The sequence below is a fragment of the Haliotis rufescens genome, unplaced genomic scaffold, assembly GCF_023055435.1.
Source record: "Haliotis rufescens isolate VD_foot unplaced genomic scaffold, xgHalRufe1.0.p SCAF_4, whole genome shotgun sequence".
Taxonomy (NCBI): domain Eukaryota; kingdom Metazoa; phylum Mollusca; class Gastropoda; order Lepetellida; family Haliotidae; genus Haliotis; species Haliotis rufescens.
Window position 1 is genome coordinate 59,514,673 of NW_025964112.1, and position 24,688 is coordinate 59,539,360.

At 40.8% G+C, this 24,688-nt stretch overlaps 1 protein-coding gene across 6 annotated transcripts; it reads left to right on the forward strand.

The window, feature by feature from the left end:
- The first annotated feature begins 3,765 nt into the window (after positions 1–3,765).
- Positions 3,766–19,398, forward strand: LOC124113688. Of its 6 annotated transcripts, none has more exons than XM_046474173.2 (4): positions 3,766–3,913; positions 17,019–17,102; positions 17,716–17,745; positions 19,042–19,398. In XM_046474173.2, the coding sequence occupies exons 2-4, from the start codon at positions 17,033–17,035 to the stop codon at positions 19,293–19,295; spliced, it is 354 nt and encodes a 117-aa protein (XP_046330129.1). In that variant the 5' UTR covers positions 3,766–3,913; positions 17,019–17,032; the 3' UTR covers positions 19,296–19,398. The 6 variants fall into 6 exon arrangements, with proteins under 6 accessions (XP_046330129.1, XP_046330145.1, XP_046330132.1 ...); XM_046474176.2 differs by lacking the exon at positions 3,766–3,913 and adding an exon at positions 5,510–5,633; XM_046474184.2 differs by lacking the exon at positions 3,766–3,913 and adding an exon at positions 13,942–13,998.
- The last annotated feature ends 5,290 nt before the right edge of the window (positions 19,399–24,688 follow it).

Sequence of the window (24,688 nt, forward strand, 5' to 3'; positions counted from 1 at the left end):
TGCTGGTAAGAGCATATGTGAAGGGGTTATTCCTGCCACAAAGTGGGAGGGGGATATAAGAATGGGTGCCATGCGTCCTGAGCAGAACTCAAAACTGTTTAATATTTTATTATAAAACTTTTTATCAAACACGTGCTGAACTGGCGCCTTTTCATGTTTGGTATTTCTTTTAAAAAAAATGTTTCGTCTTTTCTTGGCAACAAACCGGACTTGGACTCGAAGCGTAGCATTCGTTTTGGGAGCAGAACTCGGAAAACTTTTAATATATTATAATGAAACTTGCCATGCTATTTTTGATTGTCTACAAAACTTTCTACCAGGATTATCTGAGAACCGTTATCATAATTACCTAATTATGATTATAACACTCACCAAAGAAGGTGAGGTGAAACGGGGTTTCCAAGATTATTGCTGTTATATAGCGACGTGTATGGACGTATGTGTGGATGTGTGCTTGTACTAGTCCTGACTGATGCCGATTTATAGTGCTAGCTCACTGAGATACCATGCCATAGTTTAACATGCCCACTCAGACACAGTATACTGACTCCGAGCCGACCAGTCCTTGTTTTAGCCCATTTATGCCAGCACCAGTTTCAACAAGTACCATCTTTTAACGTCTTTTGGTATGACGCGGCTGGGGATCGAAACCCGGACCTTCCGCTTTCCGGGCGGACGCTCTACCACTAGACCACGGAGGCGGTCACTTGACAAAGGAACTTGCACAAGATATATGGTGAATAGTGAAAAACAATCACAAACAAGTGGCTAGTTACTCGTATTGGGTTTAATTGTTACAAAAAAATGTTCTAGCGACCTTGTCAACACAGGAACTCGATGATAGCGTGTATAGCATAATATATTCGTACATAGAGGAGTGTGATTTTTTTTCCTGTACGAATATATTATGCTATACACGCTATCATCGAGTTCCTGTGCTTGTCAAGTCTGATGCCTTAAAGTTTTGTCCGGGAGTTACCTCCCTTTCTCAGTGTATATTCACTATTATATGAACAAACAAAATTCTAATGTGCCCCGTGGCGAGGGATAATGATAACACTGTTTTCTTGTTTTCAGTTCGAACATTAATTAAATTTGTGTCAATATAAATAGTCATGATATTTCTCAGTGATTGCCAACTTTAAACATAAGAGAACTCTAGATTGTGTGTCAGTTTTACAACTTGAGATCTCTGGAATTGTGCCAAACTGAACCCAATGTATTCATGGTAACAAATTTAAATAATACATTCAATGAAGTAAGGTGAGCTACCTTAGCCCTGGGGGTAAACATATACATTGACGTGTTGAACCACGCGACGGAGACGGAAGGACACGTCGTGTCACAGCTGACATCGATTATCACTGGGCAATCTATGCATTTGTTATCGGTGTTGAAATCCATTGCTCACGGATGATAGGGTTGGTACTGAATCTTCCTGGAAGTCAAGCTGTCTACATAGGCTTGCGTAATGGATAAAGTCCACTGGACATAAATGGCGCGGCCAATATGTCCTCGATTTCGTAGAATTTTGTAAGAGTGAGAGAAATTTCGCTTCTTTATTCAAGCAAACATCAATCAATCTTTTGTTAAAGATGAAGTGCGTCGTCGGCCCATATACAATTATGGTCCACTGCAATATATGTGCTACAATGAACATGATCACGTACTGTGATAATACGTTTCTCCTAACAACATCAAGACATAGGAACGCGTGAAATGGCTGCATTGTTCCCACTTTTAGAATCCCACACGTGAAGGTCATAGCTGGACGAAACATCCAAATATCGAAAAAGATATATTAACTGTTCAGACGTGTAGACGATAAAACATCACTTGGACAAGATCATGTGCTTCACGTATCCGCAGGCTCAGCAGCTGGCGGGTCGTGCAACAGTTGCAATTATCCCGGACACTTTACCTTTATCTCGTGTAAACATTCAGCCAACATGTGCATATTCACTGATATATCGGCACACGCTACATATACAGATTTGTTCAATGTGAATTTACGAGAGTACATAAACAACCTGTTGGTTGACGTATGTGCCTGTCTATAATGCTACAGGGTGTCCACCTGTTAATTTTCGTTCATGCTGATATTTTGCTGAACATTTTACAATTGTCCCAAACCAGTCATGTTATGTTCTCAATGCCGTGATGCAGACAATAATGAACTGGTTACATTTTTATGATGCATCCGTTATACGACTACCAGGCCTTAAAAAGAAGCTGATGTTGATTCTTGTTTAACGCCTGCATCAAAATTCAGGCTATATGACGGCGGTCTGTAAACAATCGAGTCTGGACCAGACAATTCAGTGATTGGCATCATGAGCATCGATCCACGCAATTGGGATACCGGGTGAACAAGCCTGACTACCTGGTCCCTTTAGTAGCCTCTTGACCGCCTCCGTGGTGTAGTGGTAGAGCGTCCGACAGGAGAGCGGAATGTCCAGGGTTCGATCCCAGGCCGCGTCATACCAAAAGACGTTAAAAGATGGTACTTGTTGTTACCCTGTCTGGCACTCGGCATTTAGGGGCTAAAACAAGGACTGGTCGGCTCGGAGTCAGTATACTGTGTCCGAGTGGGGTATTTTTGTTAAACTGCGGCATGGTATCTCAGTGAGCTAGCACTATTAATCGTTATCAGTCCGTACAAGCACACACACACACACACACACACACACACACACACGTGCATGCACGTCGCTATATAAGTGCAATAATCTTGGACGCGACGTTAAACTCAATTTCACCTCACCTGGTCGCCTCTTACGAGAAGCATAGTCGCCTTTTTACGGCAAGCACGGTTTGCTGAAGACCTATTCCTACCCGGATCTTCGCGGGAGGAGACAAGCATGGGTTGCCGAAGACCTATTCTAACCCGGATCCTCACGGGTCCCTCAAAATGAAGAATGTTGCCTTAAGGCACATCGCAACTTATTTTGATAAAAAGAAAACCACATAATTAATCACCAATTCACATTTCTCATTTATATAGTTTACCAGTTTGAGTATTCCATGGAAGTTTAATAGGACAAAGGTGTTTTTAGCGACATCTCTCTTAGGGTGTCATTAGATGCAGAGGTCACGCTAGTGCCTGTTTCATGTACGATGCACTATTTATGGTTAAATATAGAAAGTTTTATGAAATAAAGATTATGAATTTTTACATCAGGTGTTAATATGACAACACGACTTCATGAAAAGGTTAAAAAAACACACATTCAAGTACTAAAGTTAAACTGTTCTTATTAGTTTGTGATTTTTTATGTGCAATATAAATGAGTCAATTTGTATATAAAACTGCTTCGATACTGCGAACGTATGCCTTTTGGTATAGTTTTGTGTCGCATATTATCGACGAATTCTACCAGATGCTGATTGGTCAATCAGAGGTTATTCAATCACGATAAACCTCTGAGTGAAACAGCCGGTACGACGCCGCATCACCGCGGAAGCTAATATTTCTAGAATTGTACTTCTTTTTAAGTCGGGAGGCATTTTTATATAATGATTCGTGCAATTGTAGGTTACAAAATGCAAAGTTACAGTTACTATAATCAACGGATGTGTGTCTCTACATTAAAACAGAGCATGTATATCTCTTAAATCGTGTCAGCCTTTAGCTTTAAAAGCCACTTCCAAAGCTGTTCATTAAAGGATTAGTAGCCAACACGCGTTGATCTTTAGAAGGAGTTGTATCAACCGACCACAAGAAGGAAAACCCGCAGTTATTTCGTACATGAGAGATGGCGGAAACTGGTTGCAAATAACGATTAAAAACATGCATGGAGTCACGTGGTGTTACCTGCTTGCTGTGCCATCTGTCATATAAATGACAAGATAAAAGGGACCGCCCTTGTTCGTCTCGCGTCAGTTCGTCAGCAACCTCCGATCTTCACATCAGGTACAGTACATTAACTTCCAACCTCAAGTCAGTGATGTCTTCATATGTTAAACATGTGTTGTGGGGATATGTTTGTCATAGGAAACTTTGCATGTCAATTTCTTGTATAAATACGACGATTTAGAAAGAGATTTTCCATTTCTTGATGTATTTCTTGGTTTAGTTCTTATGGAACAATATTTTAAACATTTTAAAATTCTCTTTAAAAACATCAATCAATTACTTTATCAAAAACATATACAAACACGAAAACAATTTTGACAAATGTTTTTCAAAATTGATAATTTAACAACTGTACCAATCATTCAAACGTGAAAAAGCAATGGAGTCATCTCGTCGATGTAGAGTAGTGTTTGCCAATACCATGCATAAGATAATTCTCCTTCATGATAGCAAATTTTACTGCATAGTAAATCGTTTTGTATGACGCTTAGTCTTTTCGCATGACAGTAAATCTTTCTGTATCATGGGTAAATCTCTCTGCTTGATAGTATATCTCTCTGTATGCTTGTAAATTTATCTGCATAATAGTAAATAGTCATGCATTGTTACACATCTTCATGCGTGATAGTAACTCTCCCGGCATGATACGTCTTTCTGTTGGGTAGAAAACCTTTCTGCTTGATAGTAAATCTCTCGGCATGATACGTCTTTCTGTTGGGTAGAAAACCGTTCTGCTTGATAGTAAATCTCCCGGCATGATACGTCTTTCTGTTGGGTAGAAAACCTTTCTGCTTGATAGTAAATCTCTACGCTTGATACGTCTTTCTGTTGGATAGAAAACCTTTCTGCGTGATAGTAAATCTCTCGGCATGATACGTCTTTCTGTTGGATAGAAAACCTTTCTGCTTGATAGTAAATCTCTCGGCATGATACGTCTTTCTGTTGGGTAGAAAACCTTTCTGCTTGATAGTAAATCTCTCGGCATGATACGCCTTTCTGTTGGATAGAAAACCTTTCTGCTTGATAGTAAATCTCTACGCTTGATAGCAAATCTCTCTACTTGATAGAAGATCACATCTCTCTGCGTGATAGTAAATCTCTCGGCATGATAGTATATCTCTCTGCATGCTAGTAAATTTATCTGCATAATAGTAAATAGTCATGCATTGCTATACATCTTCATGCATGATAGTAAATATCCCGGGATACTAGTGAATCTTTCTGCTAAATAGTAAATCTCTCTACTTGACAGTAATTTCTCTTCCTAATAGAAAATCTTTCCGCATGATAGTAAATTTTACTGCATGATAGTTAATCTATTCTTGATAGAAAATCATAGTGGATGATAGTAAATATTTTTGGTTGATAGTAAATGGCGCCGCTTGATAGAAAATATTTCTGCATTATTGTACATGAAATCTCTCTGCATGATAGTAAATCTTTCTGCAGGACAGTAAATCTTCCTTCAAGAAAATAAATATGTCTGCACGATTTTCAACAATAATGCATAATAGTACCTTTTTTCCTATCATGGAAGAAATTCCTTGAGAAAAAAATACCTGCTCTTCACAATCAGATACACTGACTTGTGTTTGAATTTGGCATACACCGTTTCTGTTCATACACAGTTGTCTCCCTGAATAATCAATGCACCACATGTCAATGTTATTGATTCCCAAGTGTAATGCGCACGTGAACACGCACATGTGGCACCATCCCAAATCAGTAGCGCGGTGCACTCCTCTTGCCTATAGCTCCGGGTAGCCTGGATAACAAGGTAGGTTTTCTAGTAGCTCTGGGTCTTCACTACCAAAGCCGACCGTACTGATGCAATAACCTACTGCAATTTATTGTGTATTGACATCGAGCGACCATTGCTGTATATTTAATGTCGTGCTGCTGGTAGGATGTAATCAAGGTGAGGTGAGGTGAAATTGGGTTTAACGTCGCGTCCAAGATTATTGCACTTATATAGCGACTGCATGCACGTGTGTGTGTTTGTGTGGCTGCTTGTACTAGTCCGGACTGATGCCGATTTATAGTGCTAGCTCACTGAGATACCATGCCGCAGTTTAACATGAATACCCCACTCAGACACAGTATATTGACTCCGAGCCGACCAGTCCTTGTTTTAGCCCCTTAATGCCGAGCGCCAGACAGGGTAACAAAAGGTACCATCTTTTAACGTCTTTTGGTATGACGCGGCCGGGGATCGAACCCCGGACCTTCCGCTCACCTGGCGGACGCTCTACCACTAGACCACGGAGGCGGTCCTTTATCAATCAAAACTGTATTTGTTAAAACAAAGACGTATATTGGTTAAACTCTACAAAGACGTTAGTTTTATGTTATTCCTGATTAATTAATTAAGTATTCAATTACTGAGGACTTTCCCTGCCGCACACAGCCATGATGTGGAAGTGTGTCGGTTTTTTCTTCTGGTTTGGGGGCTAGTGGCTTCGTACTCAGGTTTTGGGGCACGGGATGACAAGAGAACACGTCGTAGATTAACCTAGTATATACATTATGTCGCTTTTGATTTCTCCAAGACCTTGGGTGGTAGGGTAGCCTTGTGGTTGAAGTGTTTGCTCGTCACGCCAAAGATCGGGTTCGTTCCTCAAATGGGTACACATCAGGTGTGCCCCTAGGTGATTCGGCATGAATATTACTAAAAGAGGAGAACTATACTCACTCACTCACTCACTCACTCACTCACTCACTCACTCACTCACTCACTCACTCACCCCCATATCTTCTTAATGTAGTTGTAACCACGCCCTTGACATGTCCATGATCGTGTTCGGTGATGTTTATGTATGACAGTATATTAATAAAAGGGAATTATCTGTATGATTGCATCAATGTATATTTATGTATGTTGTCATAAGCTATATACATGGATGCAATGTGTGAACCCCATTTCTGGTTCTCACGTCGTGATATTACCAGAATATTGCTAAAAGCGGCGTAAAACCATACTCACTCACTCGCTGAAAGTTGTTAAGTACCCATTTCATCTCGACCATATCAGAAACAGTTAGACAGTAGTGTGCATAGACTAACATTTAGTCTCTGAAATCTTATATTACACAATATCCTTCTTGACTCTAAAAATTAAAAAAAATCCCTATGCTGATTTCAGTATAGAGCTAGCTTGAGCTGGCTAGACTTGCTTTTGCATGCATTTCTAGATTTATTTTTCTCTCCATAAAATCAATATATTCCACGGTCATGGTGCAGGGCTATAGTGTGCCAATCACACGGTTTAAATATAGAATAGCCATTTCCTTTAACCGTATTCTGTACTTCTTCGACGAAATACTTCCGCTGTTGTTCATTTTGTAGCATGCTCCTTTTGAAATACAGGAACCCGAATAGATTATATAATAATATGTTGTGTAACTGTTCCTTGGCATTATTGAGTTGTCACCCGTGAAGATCCGGTTTAGAATTGGTATTCATCAACCCATGCTTGCTGTTAGATCGGGTGGCCAGGCTCGCTCACTTGATGCTCATCATGTAAATCACTAATCGAGTCTGGACCAGGCAATCCAGTGATTGACATCATGAGCATCGATCTACGCAATTGGGATACGATAACATGTATTAAACACGTCAGCAAGCCTGATCCCGTTAGTCGCCTCTTACGACAAGGAAAGTGCCTCTCGTGACTAGCATGGGTTGCTGAAGACCTTTCTAACCCGGATCTTCACAGGTCCTTTCTTGTCACTTTGTGGAGAACATACAGTGATCCAGATCCTGTACCATCGTTTTATCAAATATTTGTGGTATTTTAGACATTGATCGAAATGAGATCACCATGATATATGGCATCTTCCCGAGGCAAGAGAGTTAACTGACTTTAAAAGTCCAGTTTCCACCCTTGCCGAACTAGGCTGTAATTCCTGGGGCTCGGTCGTAGCGCCACCAGTGGCTTTTACCAGTTATGTCCCTTCTAAGCCTCTCTTATGGACCAATCAGATTCCATCTCTCGTATCACTTGAATTTTGCTTCAAACAAAATGGCGGCGCCCAGTCAAGACGATCTGATCGATAATCAAGATTTATATTGTGATAAAACGGATCTTACATCGCGAAGTGCATCAAATCACGTGAGCACCATGATTTAGAAAATATCTGTTGACACCGAGTTGGCGTTGCACATGCTTTGCAAATCCTGCCATCGACCGAAATCTGCATGACAGTTAACGAACCGGATTTCGATTTCACTGTGCGACTTTGATTGGACTATGCATATACTCGTTAGTCCAGCCAAAATCTAACTCAATAATACGAGCCTTAGCTCTAGTTCCGCAAGGGTGCAAACTGGACTTTTATAGTCAGTTAACTCTCTTGCCTTGGAAAGATGGATATATGAAGACATTTCTAATTATACACGGAAGTTCCGGATAAAGGAAAACTACGTAGAGGTGGTACTAGTTATTTTAGGTGTATATTATTATTAAATCCTAATATATAGTACTCAGCCCTTGATAGGAATAATAATGTTTGAGTGAGTATGGTTTTACGCCCATTTTAGCAATATTTCAGCAATATCACGTCTTCAGACACTATACCCCTGGGGGCGGTCGGGTAGCCTAGTGGTTAAAGCGTTCGCTCGTCTCGTCGAAGACCCGGGTTCGATTCCCGACATGGGTACAATGTGTTAAGCCAATTTCTGTTGTCCCCCGCCTTGATATTGCTTGAATATTGCTAAAAGCAGCGTAAAACCATATTCACTCACTCACTCACTATACCCCTGCAGGGAAAAAGACCTGGGCCTTTGGTGTGACGAGAGCGAACGCTTTAACCACGAGGCTACCCCACCGTCCTTCAGATATGTCATTCTATTTAAATATACCCTTGACATATGAGAATCGGTTTTGTCGTGGAATGATATAAGATATCCCTACCAAATGTCGAGTTGTATAGTTACTTTGGTTATGTCACTACCCACCAGTAGATGCATTCAATATGCCGAGGTTTCACTATACAGAGAGTTTCGAAGGCTCTCCCAGTCTTGATGCATATGAGTCATGGCCGGATTTCTCTTTGTTTGTTGTTCATAAGTTTACATACTCCTTCACATATAAATCTATATTTATTGAACAGATAATGATTGATCTGTTTACACAGGTGTGGGGGCTTGATATGCGTTTACAGATATACCATACGCCGTAGGTTTAGAAATTGTGGTTGTGTGAAATGTTTTTATTTTTTATTTTGTTTGTTCATTCTAATTTTACATTCAGTTATCTCTCTTACTCTGATCGTGTGTTTGTTTTTTAACACGCACTCAGCAATATCCCAGCTATATGACGGCGGTCTGTAAATAATCAAGTCTTGACAAGACAATCCAGTGATTGATATCATGAGCTACGATCCACGCAATTGGGATACGATGACATGCATCAACCAAGTCGGCGAGCCTGACCATCTGGTCCGTTTAGTCGCCACTCACCAGCATAGGTTGCTAGGGAACAATTCTATAATCCAGACTTCCCACGGTTCCGAAAATTAGTCGCCTCTCACGACTAGCCAGTTTGTCCTAAGGGGGACATTCTACTGATGACTTAGATCATATCTAAAATATGACTATAGAATGTTGCTTAACTAGCATTCGATTTTTGTGACATGAACAGTTAGACACTATTGTCTTAGCGACAAGTAATTAGATATGTTTATGAAGTTTAACAGATCTGCATATTTTCCCACTCTGAAACCACCGGCCTTTGGGGACCGACTGCAGTGCTGAGATTTCAATCGAAAAAAAGGCCCCAGAAAATGCTTAAAAAAAGAATTGTTGCAGGTTGATGAATTTGAAAGCCACAATAAAATACGTTTTTGCACGATGTTTATTTAAAAAAATATTTAGGCACACAGTTAAATTAAAATCATGTCTGGCATTGCAGCACAAAATATCTAGTCTATATACATAGTCTCACCAGCACCCCCCTCTCTCTCTCTCTCTCTCTCACACACACACACACCGAAATCGAAATCCGGTTCGTAAAGTGTCATGCAGATTTCTTTCACCTGCAAAGCATGTGCATCGCTAATTCGTTGTCAACAGATTTTTTTCTAAATCTTTTCATGTTTTTAATCAAGGTGCTCACGTGATTTGATGCACTTCGCGATATAAGACTCGTTTTATCATTATCGATCAGATCGTTTTGACTGGGCGCCACCGTTTTGTTTGAAGCAAATGCAAGTGATACAAGAGGTTGAATCTGATTGGTCAATAGGAGAGGCATAGAAATGACATAACTCGTAATAGCCACTGGTGGCGCTACGATCGAGCCCAGGAATTCCAGCCAAGTTCGGCAAGGGTGGAAACTGGACTTTTAAAGTCAGTTAACGCCCTTGCCTGGGGAAGATGTCTGACCTATTACTCACTCATGAATTCACGAATCATTGCGTAATGTTGCATTCAGTGGATCTTGTCTGCAAACATGTGACACGTTCTCTACGTCATCGAACTGGTTGCGACCTATGCGATCTCTACGAATTACGATTAGATCAATGACGCAAATAAAACCAGGTCAGGTGAGCTACCTGTGATGACGGGTTACGGACAAAATATTCAAGTAATTCTGTGACAACAGCTGCGTGAGATTACCATGCCATGGTGTTGATTTCACTTGTTAAAACGTGCTAATGTCTCACAGTAACTCGCACTGTTTTCGTACACGGATAGAAACGCCTGACAGTATACGTTCTTTAGGATAAAACGTATTCGTACATAATATATATGTATTGTTATGACACGTATCGGTACATGATAGAAACAATTAGCTGTATACGTACATAGTTAAACCACATCCATATTGATAGAAAGGTGTAACTCAATTATTCTTTTATCTTTTCCTAGAATGTTATAGTGTGTATGAACATTGGTATAAAAAGTATTTGTACTTATATGTTAATTGACATTAAACGATTTCGTATGTTTACAGAAACGCTGAACTGTATGTGTACATTGGTATAAAATATTCGTACATTGGTATAAAACATTCGTACATTGGTATAAAACATTTGTACATTGGTATAAAACATTCGCACATTGCATAAAACATTAGTACATTGGCATAAAACATTCGTACATTGGTATAAAACATTCGTACATTGGCATAACGCATTCGTATATTGGTATAAAACATTCGTATGTTAGTATAAAACATTCGTACATTGGCATAAAACATTCGTACATTGGTATAAAACATTTGTACATTGGTATAAAACATTCGTACATTGCATAAAACAGTACATTGGCATAAAACATTCGTACATTGGTATAAAACATTCGTACATTGGCATAACGCATTCGTATATTGGTATAAAACATTCGTATGTTAGTATAAAACATTCGTACATTGGTATAAAACATTTATACATTGGTATAAAACATTCGTATGTTGGTATAAAACATTCGTCAATTGGCATAAAATATTCATATAAAGGTATAAAACATTCATACATTGGTATAAAACATTTGTAGATTGGTATAAAACATTCGTACATTGGTATAAAACATTCGTACATTGGCATAACGCATTCGTATATTGGTATAAAACATTCGTATGTTAGTATAAAACATTCGTACATTGGCATAAAACATTCGTACATTGGTATAAAACATTTGTACATTGGTATAAAACATTCGTACATTGCATAAAACATTAGTACATTGGCATAAAACATTCGTACATTGGTATAAAACATTCGTACATTGGCATAAGGCATTCGTATATTGGTATAAAACATTCGTATGTTAGTATAAAACATTCGTACATTGGCATAAAACATTTGTACATTGGTATAAAACATTCGTATGTTGGTATAAAACATTCGTCAATTGGCATAAAATATTCATATAATGGTATAAAACATTCATACATTGGCATAACGCATTCGTATATTGGTATAATTTAATACTTCAGAGAATAATATAATTAGGCTCGATTATCTGCCGAAACAGATTTCATCGGTTGTAAAAGGCAAAAAGGTGTTGAACATGATGTGAACATGATGTGAACATGATGTGGACATGATGAATGGAAATGATAAAACATTCGTACATTTGTACAAACTGCCTACGTACATCAGTATCAACCATTCGTACATTGATGGAAACTCCATGCGTACATTGTGGCTTAAAACATTCGTACGTTCTGTTTATTGTATAGCATCATTTACGGTAAATATGCAAATATACAAGGTCAGAGGTACTACTTTCCGTGTCCTTGTCTATCAAGATTGGCGATCGGGGACCTGGACAAATTACTCGGATAAAATAAAAATAATCATCAAAATAATAGCCTAAGATACCGAAAATCGGTGTCTAACAGGGCGTAGCTGTAGCCTTTCACAAATGTAGGCAACTTTGAAGATATATATTGCGAAGAAATTTAGCCAGGACCATCCATGTGCTTGTTGGCCGTTGAGGCTTGGGCTCTTTTCCCGATATAAAAACAATTGGTTTTGGTCAAAATATGTCCGAAATTTTACCTTGTTTCACTTTGTCGCTCTGTGAAATATCTGACTGCATTTCGTATTAGTAAACCCGTTACGAAACAGTATGACAGGCCATTCGTGACCAACTGTATGACAGGCCAGACCAACAAACGTGACGTTTCATAGACTAGGGTAGCTTCCCATTGATAAAAGGCATCTTCCCGAGGCGAGAGTTTACTGACTATAAAAGTCCAGTTTCCACCCTTGCCGAACTAGGCTGGTATTATGGAGTTACATTTTGGCAGGACTAACGAGTTTATGCATAGTTTATCAAAATCGCGCAACGAAATCGAAATCCAGTTCGTAAACTGTCGTGCAGATTTTGCAAAGCATGTACACCGCCAACTCGTTGTCAACAAATATATTCCAAATCGTTTCATGTTTTCAATCAAGGTGCTCACGTGATTTGATGCATTGCGCGATGTAAGACCCGTTTTATCACAATATATACCTTGATTATCGATCAAATGGTATTGACTGGGAGCCACTGTTTTGTTTGAAGCAAATGCAAGTGATACGAGAGGTGGAATCTGATTGGTCTATAGGAGAGGCTTAGAAGGGACATAACTCGTAATAGCCACTGGTGGCGCTACGATAGAGTCCAGGAATTCCAGCTTAGTTCGGCAAGTTCACTGCCTTGCCTCGGGAAGATGATAAAAGGCGGATGAAATGCCGCGAAAGTTGAAACATTATATGGAGGAAATTGCCTTTAAGTCTAAAAGACAAGTTTCAGTTTGAACTATATTGACTGTTGTTACTGTCCAACAGACTAATCACATTGTGACGTAATATATTAATGCGCACATTTCAGGAAAACCTGCAATGTTCAGACACCGTTTGGGAGAGATGAAAATACCTATTTTAATGATAGATATTAACAATGACATTACATGATAAAGCAGTTATCACGCTGGTGTGTTGTGGGACACTAAATATCCTGTATTATGAAAATACATATTATATTTGGCTCCTAATACAGGCTTTACCATTACCATCTCAAAACACCTGTAAGCGTGACAACTTTATACGTGCATTATAGTGAGTGAGTACCTTTTTGGTATAACGCCGCTTTGAACAGTATTCGAGTTATATCACGGCGTGCCAGCTTAATGTGGGAGGAAAGTATGCAGGTCTCAGACGTTTACCACACTGGTGAAACCCACGAGCACGGGTATGGTGCTGACAAACCTAGAAACATAATTGGGGTGAACCGGGATTCGAACCCACAATCAGTGGTTTCTGCCGTGTCGACGTTCATTATAAGCTTTATACGGGCACTGGTTTAAAACCTTTTCGTTCAATATAAAAAAACTATACAAGCATTAGTATAAACCTATATTTATTAAAAAATGTCAATAAATGCGTGAATTAACAGTGATATGGTGTTTTTAATACACAAGTAATCAATCACACCTGTAGAACCCATGTCCCAAGGGGGTTACACGGCAAGCCAAGTACGATGAGGTCGACACGTAGGCGATGTCGTCTGTGGCGCAGGCAAACTGTTGCACGTGGAGGTGTCGTAGTGGAACTGACGTGTACTTTGTTGTATTGATTCCCAAACTGATGAAATATATGTCTGACTTGACGGTCATTCAATAATACTCACACTGTAGGAAGCAAAGTCAGGTAAGAGAGGTTAGCAGGTTAACACTGGCAGAGCGTCGAGAACATTGGTGGTAGATATTCTAATATATAGGATATGCTGCTTTGATGTTTTTACAGTTACATTTATGTCGTTGCAAGTCGACGCTGTAGCCGTAAAGGCCGTAGAAGCTGGACAGCAACGTTTAAATATTCAAAGTATATTGATTTTTGTCATCCACTAAACATTGACATTAGTTGTGAACATGGCATATGTGTTGCCATGTGTATTGATTGTTTGTTGTTTAACGCCACAATTAGCAATATTCCAGCTATATGAAGGCGGTCTGTAAATAATCGAGTCTGGACCAGACAATCCAGTCATTTATATCATGAGCATCGATCCACGCAATTGGGATACGATGACATGCATCAACCAAGTCAGCGAACCTGACCACCTGATCCCGTTAGTCAACTCTTACGACAAGCATAGTCGCCTTTTAGGGCAGGCATTGATTGCTGAAGACCTATTCTAACCCGTTGCCAATATAGTGATTATTATACGAGCATGTGTGTCATACTGATTTTACGATACAAGTGTCCGAATACGACATACAATGACATGAGTTGAAAAGATTGAATATGTGTTGCCATATAAAAATGTATGATGTGAAGAAGTATTGAAAAGAAACTATACCTCTCAGTTGATTTTATCATATGTTTGTTTTTTGGTTTTCAGTTTTCAAGTTAGCGATATGAGTGATGGTTAAGTTGCCAAAATCAATGTTTACAACAGGTTTTTTTAAATTTCCAATTACATAAAAAACAAACTCGATATAGTGTCTTTATTTTTTTGTCCCTCAGTTTAAAACAAAATTGTGAGTTGCGCCGCTCTCTTACCCAGAGTTCCTTGCGGTCAGCTTATACCGCCACCACAGACCAGCGCTTCGTCATATCTTACACGGTCTACTTAAGAAATAAAGTTTGCTCTACCCCCATGTGTAGTGTAATAAAGTATAGTTTTGCCCTGAACTATTATAGTTAATACACGAGGATGCGTATTTATGCTTTGTTTGCAATGATTGGTCGATTCCACCTGCAGACTGCAGACCTGGTTTTTGGATTGCGAATGAAATAGTCACATTGATATATTCAACTCACTGTTATGGTTGTTGTAGAGGATTTTTATAATTATACAATACAATCTGTAAATCAATCAGACAAATTTAAATGACCATTGACTGCTCAGATATTAATATATACCGCGTTTCTTTTCAAACAAGAAAAAAAATCCGGTCACGTGATATGCAAATGAGCTTGTGGCAGTTATGCGAAGTCATGACTGCGTTTAAGTGTGAAGTGACGCATATTTCTGTCTGTCATTAGCCTGGAAAATATGATAATATTCAGATAATAGGCCCATAGTTGTAATTAAAGAAAAATGTCGTTTTGCAGCTGAAGTTAAAAAAAAATCTATCTATCTATCTATCTATCTATCTATCTATCTATCTATCTATCTATCTATCTATCTATATATATATATATATATATATATATATATAAACAAACAAAGTATTGGATGTGCTACTTCTCGAAGTAACAAATTATTTTTAAAAGCAAATTGTATTTTTATACGACATACAATGACATGAGTTGTAGAGATTGAATATGTAAAGATTATTTCTCAAAATGGGCTTAATGTCATCTTCGACATCCCTCCATTCTATCCCATCATTGTTGGAGAGTTGGAGCTATATATAAGAATACGGTTAACGCACGTTGACAGAAACATAGCAGGTGCTCAATGCGCGTGTGTGAAATCAGGTGTGTTGTTGAAGCTACGCATATTGTTGTACGTCTGTGTAATTACAATAAAGTTGTACTTCCTCTGTGGCAGATGTCGCGTGGCATGTTGTGCAGGATGTGATAAACGACTTGACACTTTTATATCTGACGCGTCTCGCTCCGCAACCAGGCAAGCCTCGTGCCTTGCACATGAGACAGCCGCTGTGGTCTAGTGGTAGAGCGTCCGCCCGGAGAGTGGAAGATTGAAGGTTCGATTCCCGGCCGCGTCATACCAAAAGACGTTGAAAGATAGTACTTGTTGTTACCCTGCAGACAGACACACACAGACACACAGACACAGACACACACACACGTGCATGCACGTCGCGATAGTGCAGTAATCTTGAACGCGCCTTGGAATTTGGCTTTCAGTGATGATACGCAGTATACATAATGCTATTTGTTGTTTATTGCAGAGCTCCAGTACGAGATGGACATGCTGTGTGTATGGGTGCCTTACTTAACGCTATATGTTTGTTGCAGAGTTCCAGTACGAGATGGACATCCTGTGTGTATGGGTGCCTTACTTTACGCTATATGTTTGTTGCAGAGTTCCAGTACTAGATGGACATCCTGTGTGTATGGGTGCCTTACTTTACGCTATATGTTTGTTGCAGAGTTCCAGTACTAGATGGACATCCTGTGTGTATGGGTGCCTTACTTAACGCTATATGCTTGTTGCAGAGTTCCAGTACTAGATGGACATCCTATGTGTATGGGTGCCTTACTTAACGCTATATGCTTGTTGCAGAGATCCAGTACTAGATGGACATCCTGTGTGTAAGGGTGCCTTACTTAACGCTATATGTTAGTTGCAGAGTTCCAGTACTAGATGGACATCCTGTGTGTATGGGTGCTTTACTTAACGCTATATGCTTGTTGCAGAGCTCCTGTACTACATGGACATCCTGTGTGTATGGGTGCCTTACTTAACGCTATATTTTTGTTGCAGAGCTCCTGTACTACATGGACATCCTGTGTGTATGGGTGCCTTACTTAACGCTATATGCTTGTTGCAGAGTTCCAGTACTAGATGGACATCCTGTGTGTATGGGTGCCTTACTTAACGCTATATGTTTGTTGCAGAGCTCCTGTACTAGATGGACATCCTGTGTGTATGGGTGCCTTACTTAACGCTATATGCTTGTTGCAGAGTTCCAGTACTAGATGGACATCCTGTGTGTATGGGTGCCTTACTTAACGCTATATGTTTGTTGCAGAGTTCCAGTACGAGATGAACGCCCTTTGTGTATGGGTGACTGTGGGCTTGGCGTGTGTGCTGTTTTGTCAGACACTGGGTGCAGGTGAGTTATTGTGCTACAAACACTGAACATCAGCCTTGCATTCAATGAATTGCCATCGAAAACCAGAAAAAAAATGAATTCACACCTTTTTAAAAAATATATATTTCTGGGAGCAGTTCTAACGGGAGCAGTCACATGAAAGTCTGAATTCTTTATCTCATGGAATTGGGGATTGACAGATCGGCATGTTTTCCAGCCGACAAAATATACTTTTCAGGTTTTCTAACAGTTCAGTTTAAATAACAGTTCTAATCCTCAGAAAATGAACAGCATCACCATCGTAGGGAAATGAGATAAAATACAAGAATACAAGAAAGCTCGGGTCAGATCCTCCTCCTTGGTTGGTTGATGATGCTCCACGGCCTCTGTTTTGATAATATTTTCGCAATTGTAATATGATTAGTGTGTTAATCTCGTTAGCGATGTCAGCATTCTCGCGAGGTATTTTGGGGGAATGTCTCAAAACTGTTGAAATTAAGCATAATAATTTTTGGGGGAATGTCTCAAAACTGTTGAAATTAAGCATAATAGTTTATCTGACATGAAAGTTTCAACAGCTCTCTAAGTTGAGTAGATACGTTCAGTTGTAATAAACACAGCTCCATTTCTTTAGGGGACAAGTCGAGTGTGAAGAAGCCAGAAGGTTCGCACCTTTCCCGGCATGCACATTCTCTCCTATCTACTTCCTGCTGCCGCATGCCACATCTTCAGTATTGTATTTCTGTTTAAGGCATGGGTGACTGACCAAGAGTTGATAACTTCAGCCTCTTCTTTACACGATGTCTTCTTTACACGATGTCTTCTTTACACGATGTTTTCTTTATACGATGTCTTCTTTAGAAAAATAGGCAAAGCATTTCAGATACTGTTTGCTTATGGGGAGGCAATTTGAATTGAAAATGTTAAAATAGATTTTTGTACGTACAGAATATAGATAAAAAGTTCACAGTTTGTTTTAAAAACCCAGCATTCTGCTGAAAGAGATGCTGTTGGGGTCATCGTGATCCGCAAATGACGTCAGTTGTGGTAGAGGATGTTGCAAACCGTACTCGTACAAGCAGACACAACAACAACAACACACACAGACACACACACACACACACAGGTCGACAGGCACACACACACACGAGCATTCACGTCGCTATATAAGTGCAATAGTCTTGTTAAGAGGAGCACGTTTATGGGCCTATTCTAAATGAACATGGATAAAGTAAATTGAATACAGTGCCACTAAATAGGGACAAAGGAACATATTATTTGACTGTTTTCCTATTTACCTAATCACCTTTCTATTTTACCCGTATTCTTTGAGATGTGGCTCGTGTAAAAGTAATATACCCGTATCTGGCGCGTCTCTATATCACATGACGTGTTTCTTGAAACTGGGATTTCCGGTGCATGCTCTCTCTATCACTTTACGCATGATCCAGTTCAAAAACGTAATCGTAGCTCTACAACCATCCTTACCTGGACGGCAGCCATATATCGCCGGGTGTCTAGGTTCCACAAGGCGCGGTGCATGCCCAGAGATTCTGTTTCCCTATCCCGAGTAGTAGTAGTAGTAGTAGTAGTAGTAGTAGTAGAAATAGTGATAATTGTAGTAGTAGTAGTAGTAGAAATAGTGATAATTGTAGTGGTAGTAGTAGTAGAAATAGTAATAATTGTTGTAGTAGTAGTAGCAGTAGTAGTAGAAATAGTAATAATTGTAGTAGTAGTAGATATTGTAATAGTAGTAGTAGTACGAATAGTATTACTTGTGGTAGTAGTAGTAGTAGTACTTAGTCAAAGAATTGTAGTAGTAGTTGTAGAAATAGTAGTAGTAGTAGATGTAGAATATGCTACAGTCAAAGGACATAAAACTTGATGCGGTAACCATGGTAACAGACACTAAATATAACTGACTAACGTATCCGACTCCCATCTTGTCGTCCTGTTGCAGAGGTTACCGACTGTCTACCGATCAAAGATCCACGCTGTGTGAATTCATCCAGCACAGCCAACATCAATGGCGTGAGGTTCTGCTGCCCTGGGTCCGGATCTATGTCGACGAGCACGACGAATAACAACGGCGTGCAAACCCAGTCGTGTAAATGTGGCGGGCCCGTCAAGATGCCGGAGATGCCGGACTTCCACTGGCCCCGGATGCACAACCCACTTCCGTTCGACAACAACTGGGGATGGAAGTTCAGATAAAGGATCTGTTTCCAAGCTCCACTCCGTTATACCCAGACGTCTCTCAGCAAGCTTAGCATTGCAATGTATTATTTGTCAGTCTTAATAAATCATTTGAAATGTTGCTTGTGTTTCGAATAATACCAGACACTACAACCCAGCGCCTGACATGCATGTAGTTACTTAAAATAAGGGAACAATCGCTTGACAACTTAAAGTTGACTCTTATAGCCATCTTGAACACAAAATTAGCTGAGAATCCTACCCATACTTCACCAGGTGGTATCGGCTGATACGTTAGATTCCTAGTTGGTGAATTGGGTGAAACACCGAGGAACATATGGGTATTTATATCATACGTAGTTGAAAAAAGTAACTGAAACGGACATAAAATACTCACACAGTCCCGAAAATAATATAATTAGTTTCTGAATGCATTTCTTCCGCCCTGCCTCAGTGCTCTAGCGGTACATTCGTCACCACTCGCCTCTTTCCGTAACCTGCAAGAACGGCTTGTCCCGGAATAACACGAGTTGGTCACGAATGCTAGCGGTAATGTCAGCGACTGGACATCATTGTTCGTATCCCAGGCAGGACTGTATACACTACAATATTCTTGACGTTGAACGTGTGGAATTGAGATAGAAATAGTATAAGTGCATTATACAGTATAGGTATGTTATTAATGCGTCGTCACTGCGTACTCGTATATTGTGGTTCATATAAGACATTGCACAGGTGCATACTGTGGTGCATATACATCATTACGCAAGTGCGTGCTGTGGTGCATATAGGTCATTGCGCAGATGCATTCTGTGGTGCATATTAAGGGATTGCGCAGCTACGTACACATGTATGTCACTGCGCAGGTGCAAACAGCGGTACATTTATGTCATTGCAAAGGTGCGAACTGTTGTGCGTATAGGTCATTGAGGAGCTACGTACTGTTGTGCATATAACTTATTGCGCAGGTGCATACTGTTGTGCATATTAAGGCACTGCGCAGCTACGTACATACTGTGAAGCGTATATGTCACTGCGCAGGTGCATGGTGTATATAATGTCATATGTGCAGGCACGTAATGTGGTGCATATAAGTCCTTGTTGAGATTGCGCAGGTGAGTTATGTAGGGCAAACTGTGGTGCATATAAGTCATTGCGGAGATTGCGCAGGTGAGTTCTGTAGGGCAAACTGTGGTGCATATAAGTCATTGCGGAGATTACGCAGGTGAGTTCTGCAGGGCAAACTGCGGTGCATATAAGTCATTGCGGAGATTGCGCAGGTGAGTTCTGCAGGGCAAACTGCGGTGCATATAAGTCATTGCGGAGATTGCGCAGGTGAGTTATGTAGGGCAAACTGTGGTGCATATAAGTCATTCAGAGATTGCGCAGGTGAGTTCTGTAGGGCAAACTGTGGTGCATATAAGTCATTGCGGAGATTGCGCAGGTGAGTTCTGTAGGGCAAACTGCGGTGCATATAAGTCATTCAGAGATTGCGCAGGTGAGTTCTGTAGGGCAAACTGTGGTACATATAAGTCATTGCGGAGATTGCGCAGGTGAGTTCTGTAGGGCAAACTGTGGTACATATAAGTCATTGCGGAGATTGCGCAGGTGAGTTCTGTAGGGCAAACTGCGGTGCATATAAGTCATTGCGGAGATTGCGCAGGTGAGTTCTGTAGGGCAAACTGTGGTGCATATAAGTCATTCAGAGATTGCGCAGGTGAGTTCTGCAGGGCAAACTGCGGTGCATATGTCATTGCGGAGATTGCGCAGGTGAGTTCTGTAGGGCAAACTGCGGTGCATATAAGTCATTGCGGAGATTGCGCAGGTGGGCTCTGTAGGGCAAACTGTGGTGCATATAAGTCATTGCGGAGATTGCGCAGGTGGGTTCTGTAGGGCAAACTGCGGTGCATATAAGTCATTCAGAGATTGCGCAGGTGAGTTCTGTAGGGCAAACTGTGGTACATATAAGTCATTGTTGAGATTGCGCAGGTGAGTTCTGTAGGGCAAACTGTGGTACATATAAGTCATTGCGGAGATTGCGCAAGTGAGTTCTGTAGGGCAAACTGTGGTGCATATAAGTCATTGCGGGTGATTGCGCAGGTGAATTCTGTAGGGCAAATTGCGGTGCATATAAGTCATTGCGGAGATTGCGCAGGTGAGTTCTGTAGGGCAAACTGTGGTGCATATAAGTCATTGCGGAGATTGCGCAGGTGAGTTCTGTAGGGCAAACTGTGGTGCATATAAGTCATTCAGAGATTGCGCAGGTGAGTTCTGTAGGGCAAACTGTGGTTCATATAAGTCATTGCGGAGATTGCGCAGGTGAGTTCTGTAGGGCAAACTGTGGTGCATATAAGTCATTCAGAGATTGCGCAGGTGAGTTCTGTAGGGCAAACTGTGGTGCATATAAGTCATTGCGGAGATTGCGCAGGTGAGTTCTGTAGGGCAAACTGTGGTGCATATAAGTCATTGCGGAGATTGCGCAGGTGAATTCTGTAGGGCAAATTGCGGTGCATATAAGTCATTGCGGAGATTGCGCAGGTGAGTTCTGTAGGGCAAACAGTGGTGCATATAAGTCATTGCGGAGATTGCGCAGGTGAGTTCTGTAGGGCAAACTGTGGTGCATATAAGTCATTCAGAGATTGCGCAGGTGAGTTCTGTAGGGCAAACTGTGGTACATATAAGTCATTGCGGAGATTGCGCAGGTGAGTTCTGTAGGGCAAACTGCGGTGCATATAAGTCATTCAGAGATTGCGCAGGTGAGTTCTGTAGGGCAAACTGTGGTGCATATAAGTCATTGCGGAGATTGCGCAGGTGAGTTCTGTAGGGCAAACTGTGGTGCATATAAGTCATTGCGGAGATTGCACAGGTGAGTTCTGTAGGGCAAACTGCGGTGCTGTCGTAAGGTCACGTGTATAAGGTCAGCCTTGAACTATTTCTAAACTCTAGCTCTGTCGTAAGGTAACGTGTATAAGGTTAGCCTTGACCTGTTTCTTATCACTGGCTCTGTCGTAAGGTCACGTGTATAAGGTCAGCCTTGAACTGTTTCTAATATCTAGCTCTGTCGTAAGGTCAGGTGCATTAGGTCACCCTTGATCAGTCTCTTGTCTCTAGCTTTGCCGTGAGATCATATATAAAAGGTCAACCTTGAATTGTTTCTAATCACTAGCTCTGTCGTGAGGTCACGTGTATAAGGTCAGCCTTGCCCTGTTTCTAATCACTAGCTCTGTCGTAAGGTCACGTGCATAAGGTCACCCTTGGTCAGTCTCTTGTCGCTAGCTTTGCCGTGAGGTCATATAAAAAAAGTCAACCTTGAATAATATTTATTGTTTCCAAACTCTAGCTCTGTCGTGAGGTCGCGTGTATAAGGTCAGCCTTGACCTGTTTCTAATCACTAGCTCTGTCGTGAGGTCACGTGTATAAGGTCAGCCTTGACCTGTTTCCAAACTCTAGCTCTGTCGTAAGGTCACGTGTATAAGGTCAACCTTGAACTGTTTCTTATCACTAGCTCTGTCGTGAGGTCACGTGTATAAGGCCAGCCTTGACCTGTTTCTAATCACTAGCTCTGTCAGCATTGTCCTGTTTCTAATCTCTAGCTCTGTCATGAGGTCACGTGTATAAGGTCAGCCTTGACCTGTTTCTAATCTCTAGCTCTGTTGTAAGGTCACGTGTATAAGGCCAGCCTTGACCTGTTTCTTATCACTAGCTCTGTCGTAAGGTCACGTGTATAAGGCCAACCTTGAACTTTTTAAAATCTCGCTCACTGTAACAATACTCTTTGTCGCGTGGTCAGGCTCGCTTCAGCTACCCATGCTTGTCGTAAGAGGCGACATACGGGAGCGGGTGGTCAAGCTCGTTGACTTGGTTGATGCCTGTCATCGTATCTCAATTACGTGGATCGATGCTTATGATGTCAATCACTGGATAGTCTGGTCCAGACTCGACCGCCATCACGAAGGCTGGAATATTGCAGATGGCGGCTTTAAACAACAATCAAACAAACAAAACGTTATTCGAGCTCAAACTGGCACACAACATATTGTTGGGGAACAGTAAGCAAAGTGTGTGCATCCATTTGGATGAAAACACATATGCCGCTGTGGGACGATATATCACTACGCAGATCTTCACCTTCAGTGTATCAATATCACACAGGTTTTGATTGGCACGACAGTCACTCAGAGAGTGAGTTTGGTTTTACCACCCCGTGAGAAACGTTCCACCCATTTCCAGCAGACTTTGTACCAATGTGTGGAATCGAACCCGGGGGAAGGGGAACGCTTGAGCCACCAGACTATCCAAGCATGTCAGGAAAGGACGGGTCCGCCTGTGGGTAATCTCGAACTAAACATAGTCTGTCGCATAAATGGGTGAAAAGTACTTTTTCCACTCCAAAAGACGTCCACAAGTCTCTCTCATTAAAAACATAGCTTTTTGCTCGTTACCGCAAAACAAACATCTGAGGATATCCCATTACACGTCACGTCAGAATGACCTTTTCCGAACTTTGACCTACTAATGAAATGACAGGAAGTCGACATTAGCCAATCAGAAAGAAGCATTCTCGAACTGTACTGCACTATTTTTAAAATAGCGAGTTCCATTCCAGACTAGACTTTGAAAAATATTTGACAAAGTTCTAGATTCAAAATTTGCAAAATGAACAAAATGAATAGATGGCCGAGAGTTTTCGGCAATACTTTTTTTCGGCTATGGAAAGTCCTGAAAGGTCATTCTGTCATGACCTGTAACGGGATGTCCTCAGAGCTTTGTGTAGTGTAGCGATTAACATCTGAATTTAATGAGATTGTTCACAAGTTAGCGACCAAATCGTGCACTCTACAGACGATTCAGTTCATGTGGAGGCTTGTTGTATCTCATCTTCCCGAGGCAAGAGAGTTAACTGACTTTGAAAGTCCAGCCGAACTAAGCTGGACTTCCTGGGCTCGATCGTAGCGCCACCAGTGGCTATTACCAGTTATGTCCCTTCTAATCCTCTCCTATGGACCAATCAGATTCCATCTCTCGTATCACTTGCATTTGTTTCAAACAAAACGGCGGCGCCCAGTCAAGACGATCTGATCGATAATCAAGACCTATATTGTAGTAGAATGGGTCTTACATAGCGAAGCGCATCAAACCACGTGAGCACCTTGATTAAAAACATGAAAAGACTTTGAAAATTATCTGTTGACAACGAGTTGGAGGTGCACATGTTTTGCAAATCCTGCAATCGACCGAAACCTGCACGACAGTTTACAAACCGGATTTCGACTTCGGTGTGGGATTTTGATTGGACTCGTTAGTCCTGCCAAAATGTAACTCCATAACACCAACCTAGTTCGGCAAGGGTGGAAACTGGACTTTTATAGTCAGTTATAATTAACTCCCTTGCCTCGGGAAGATGGTTGTAT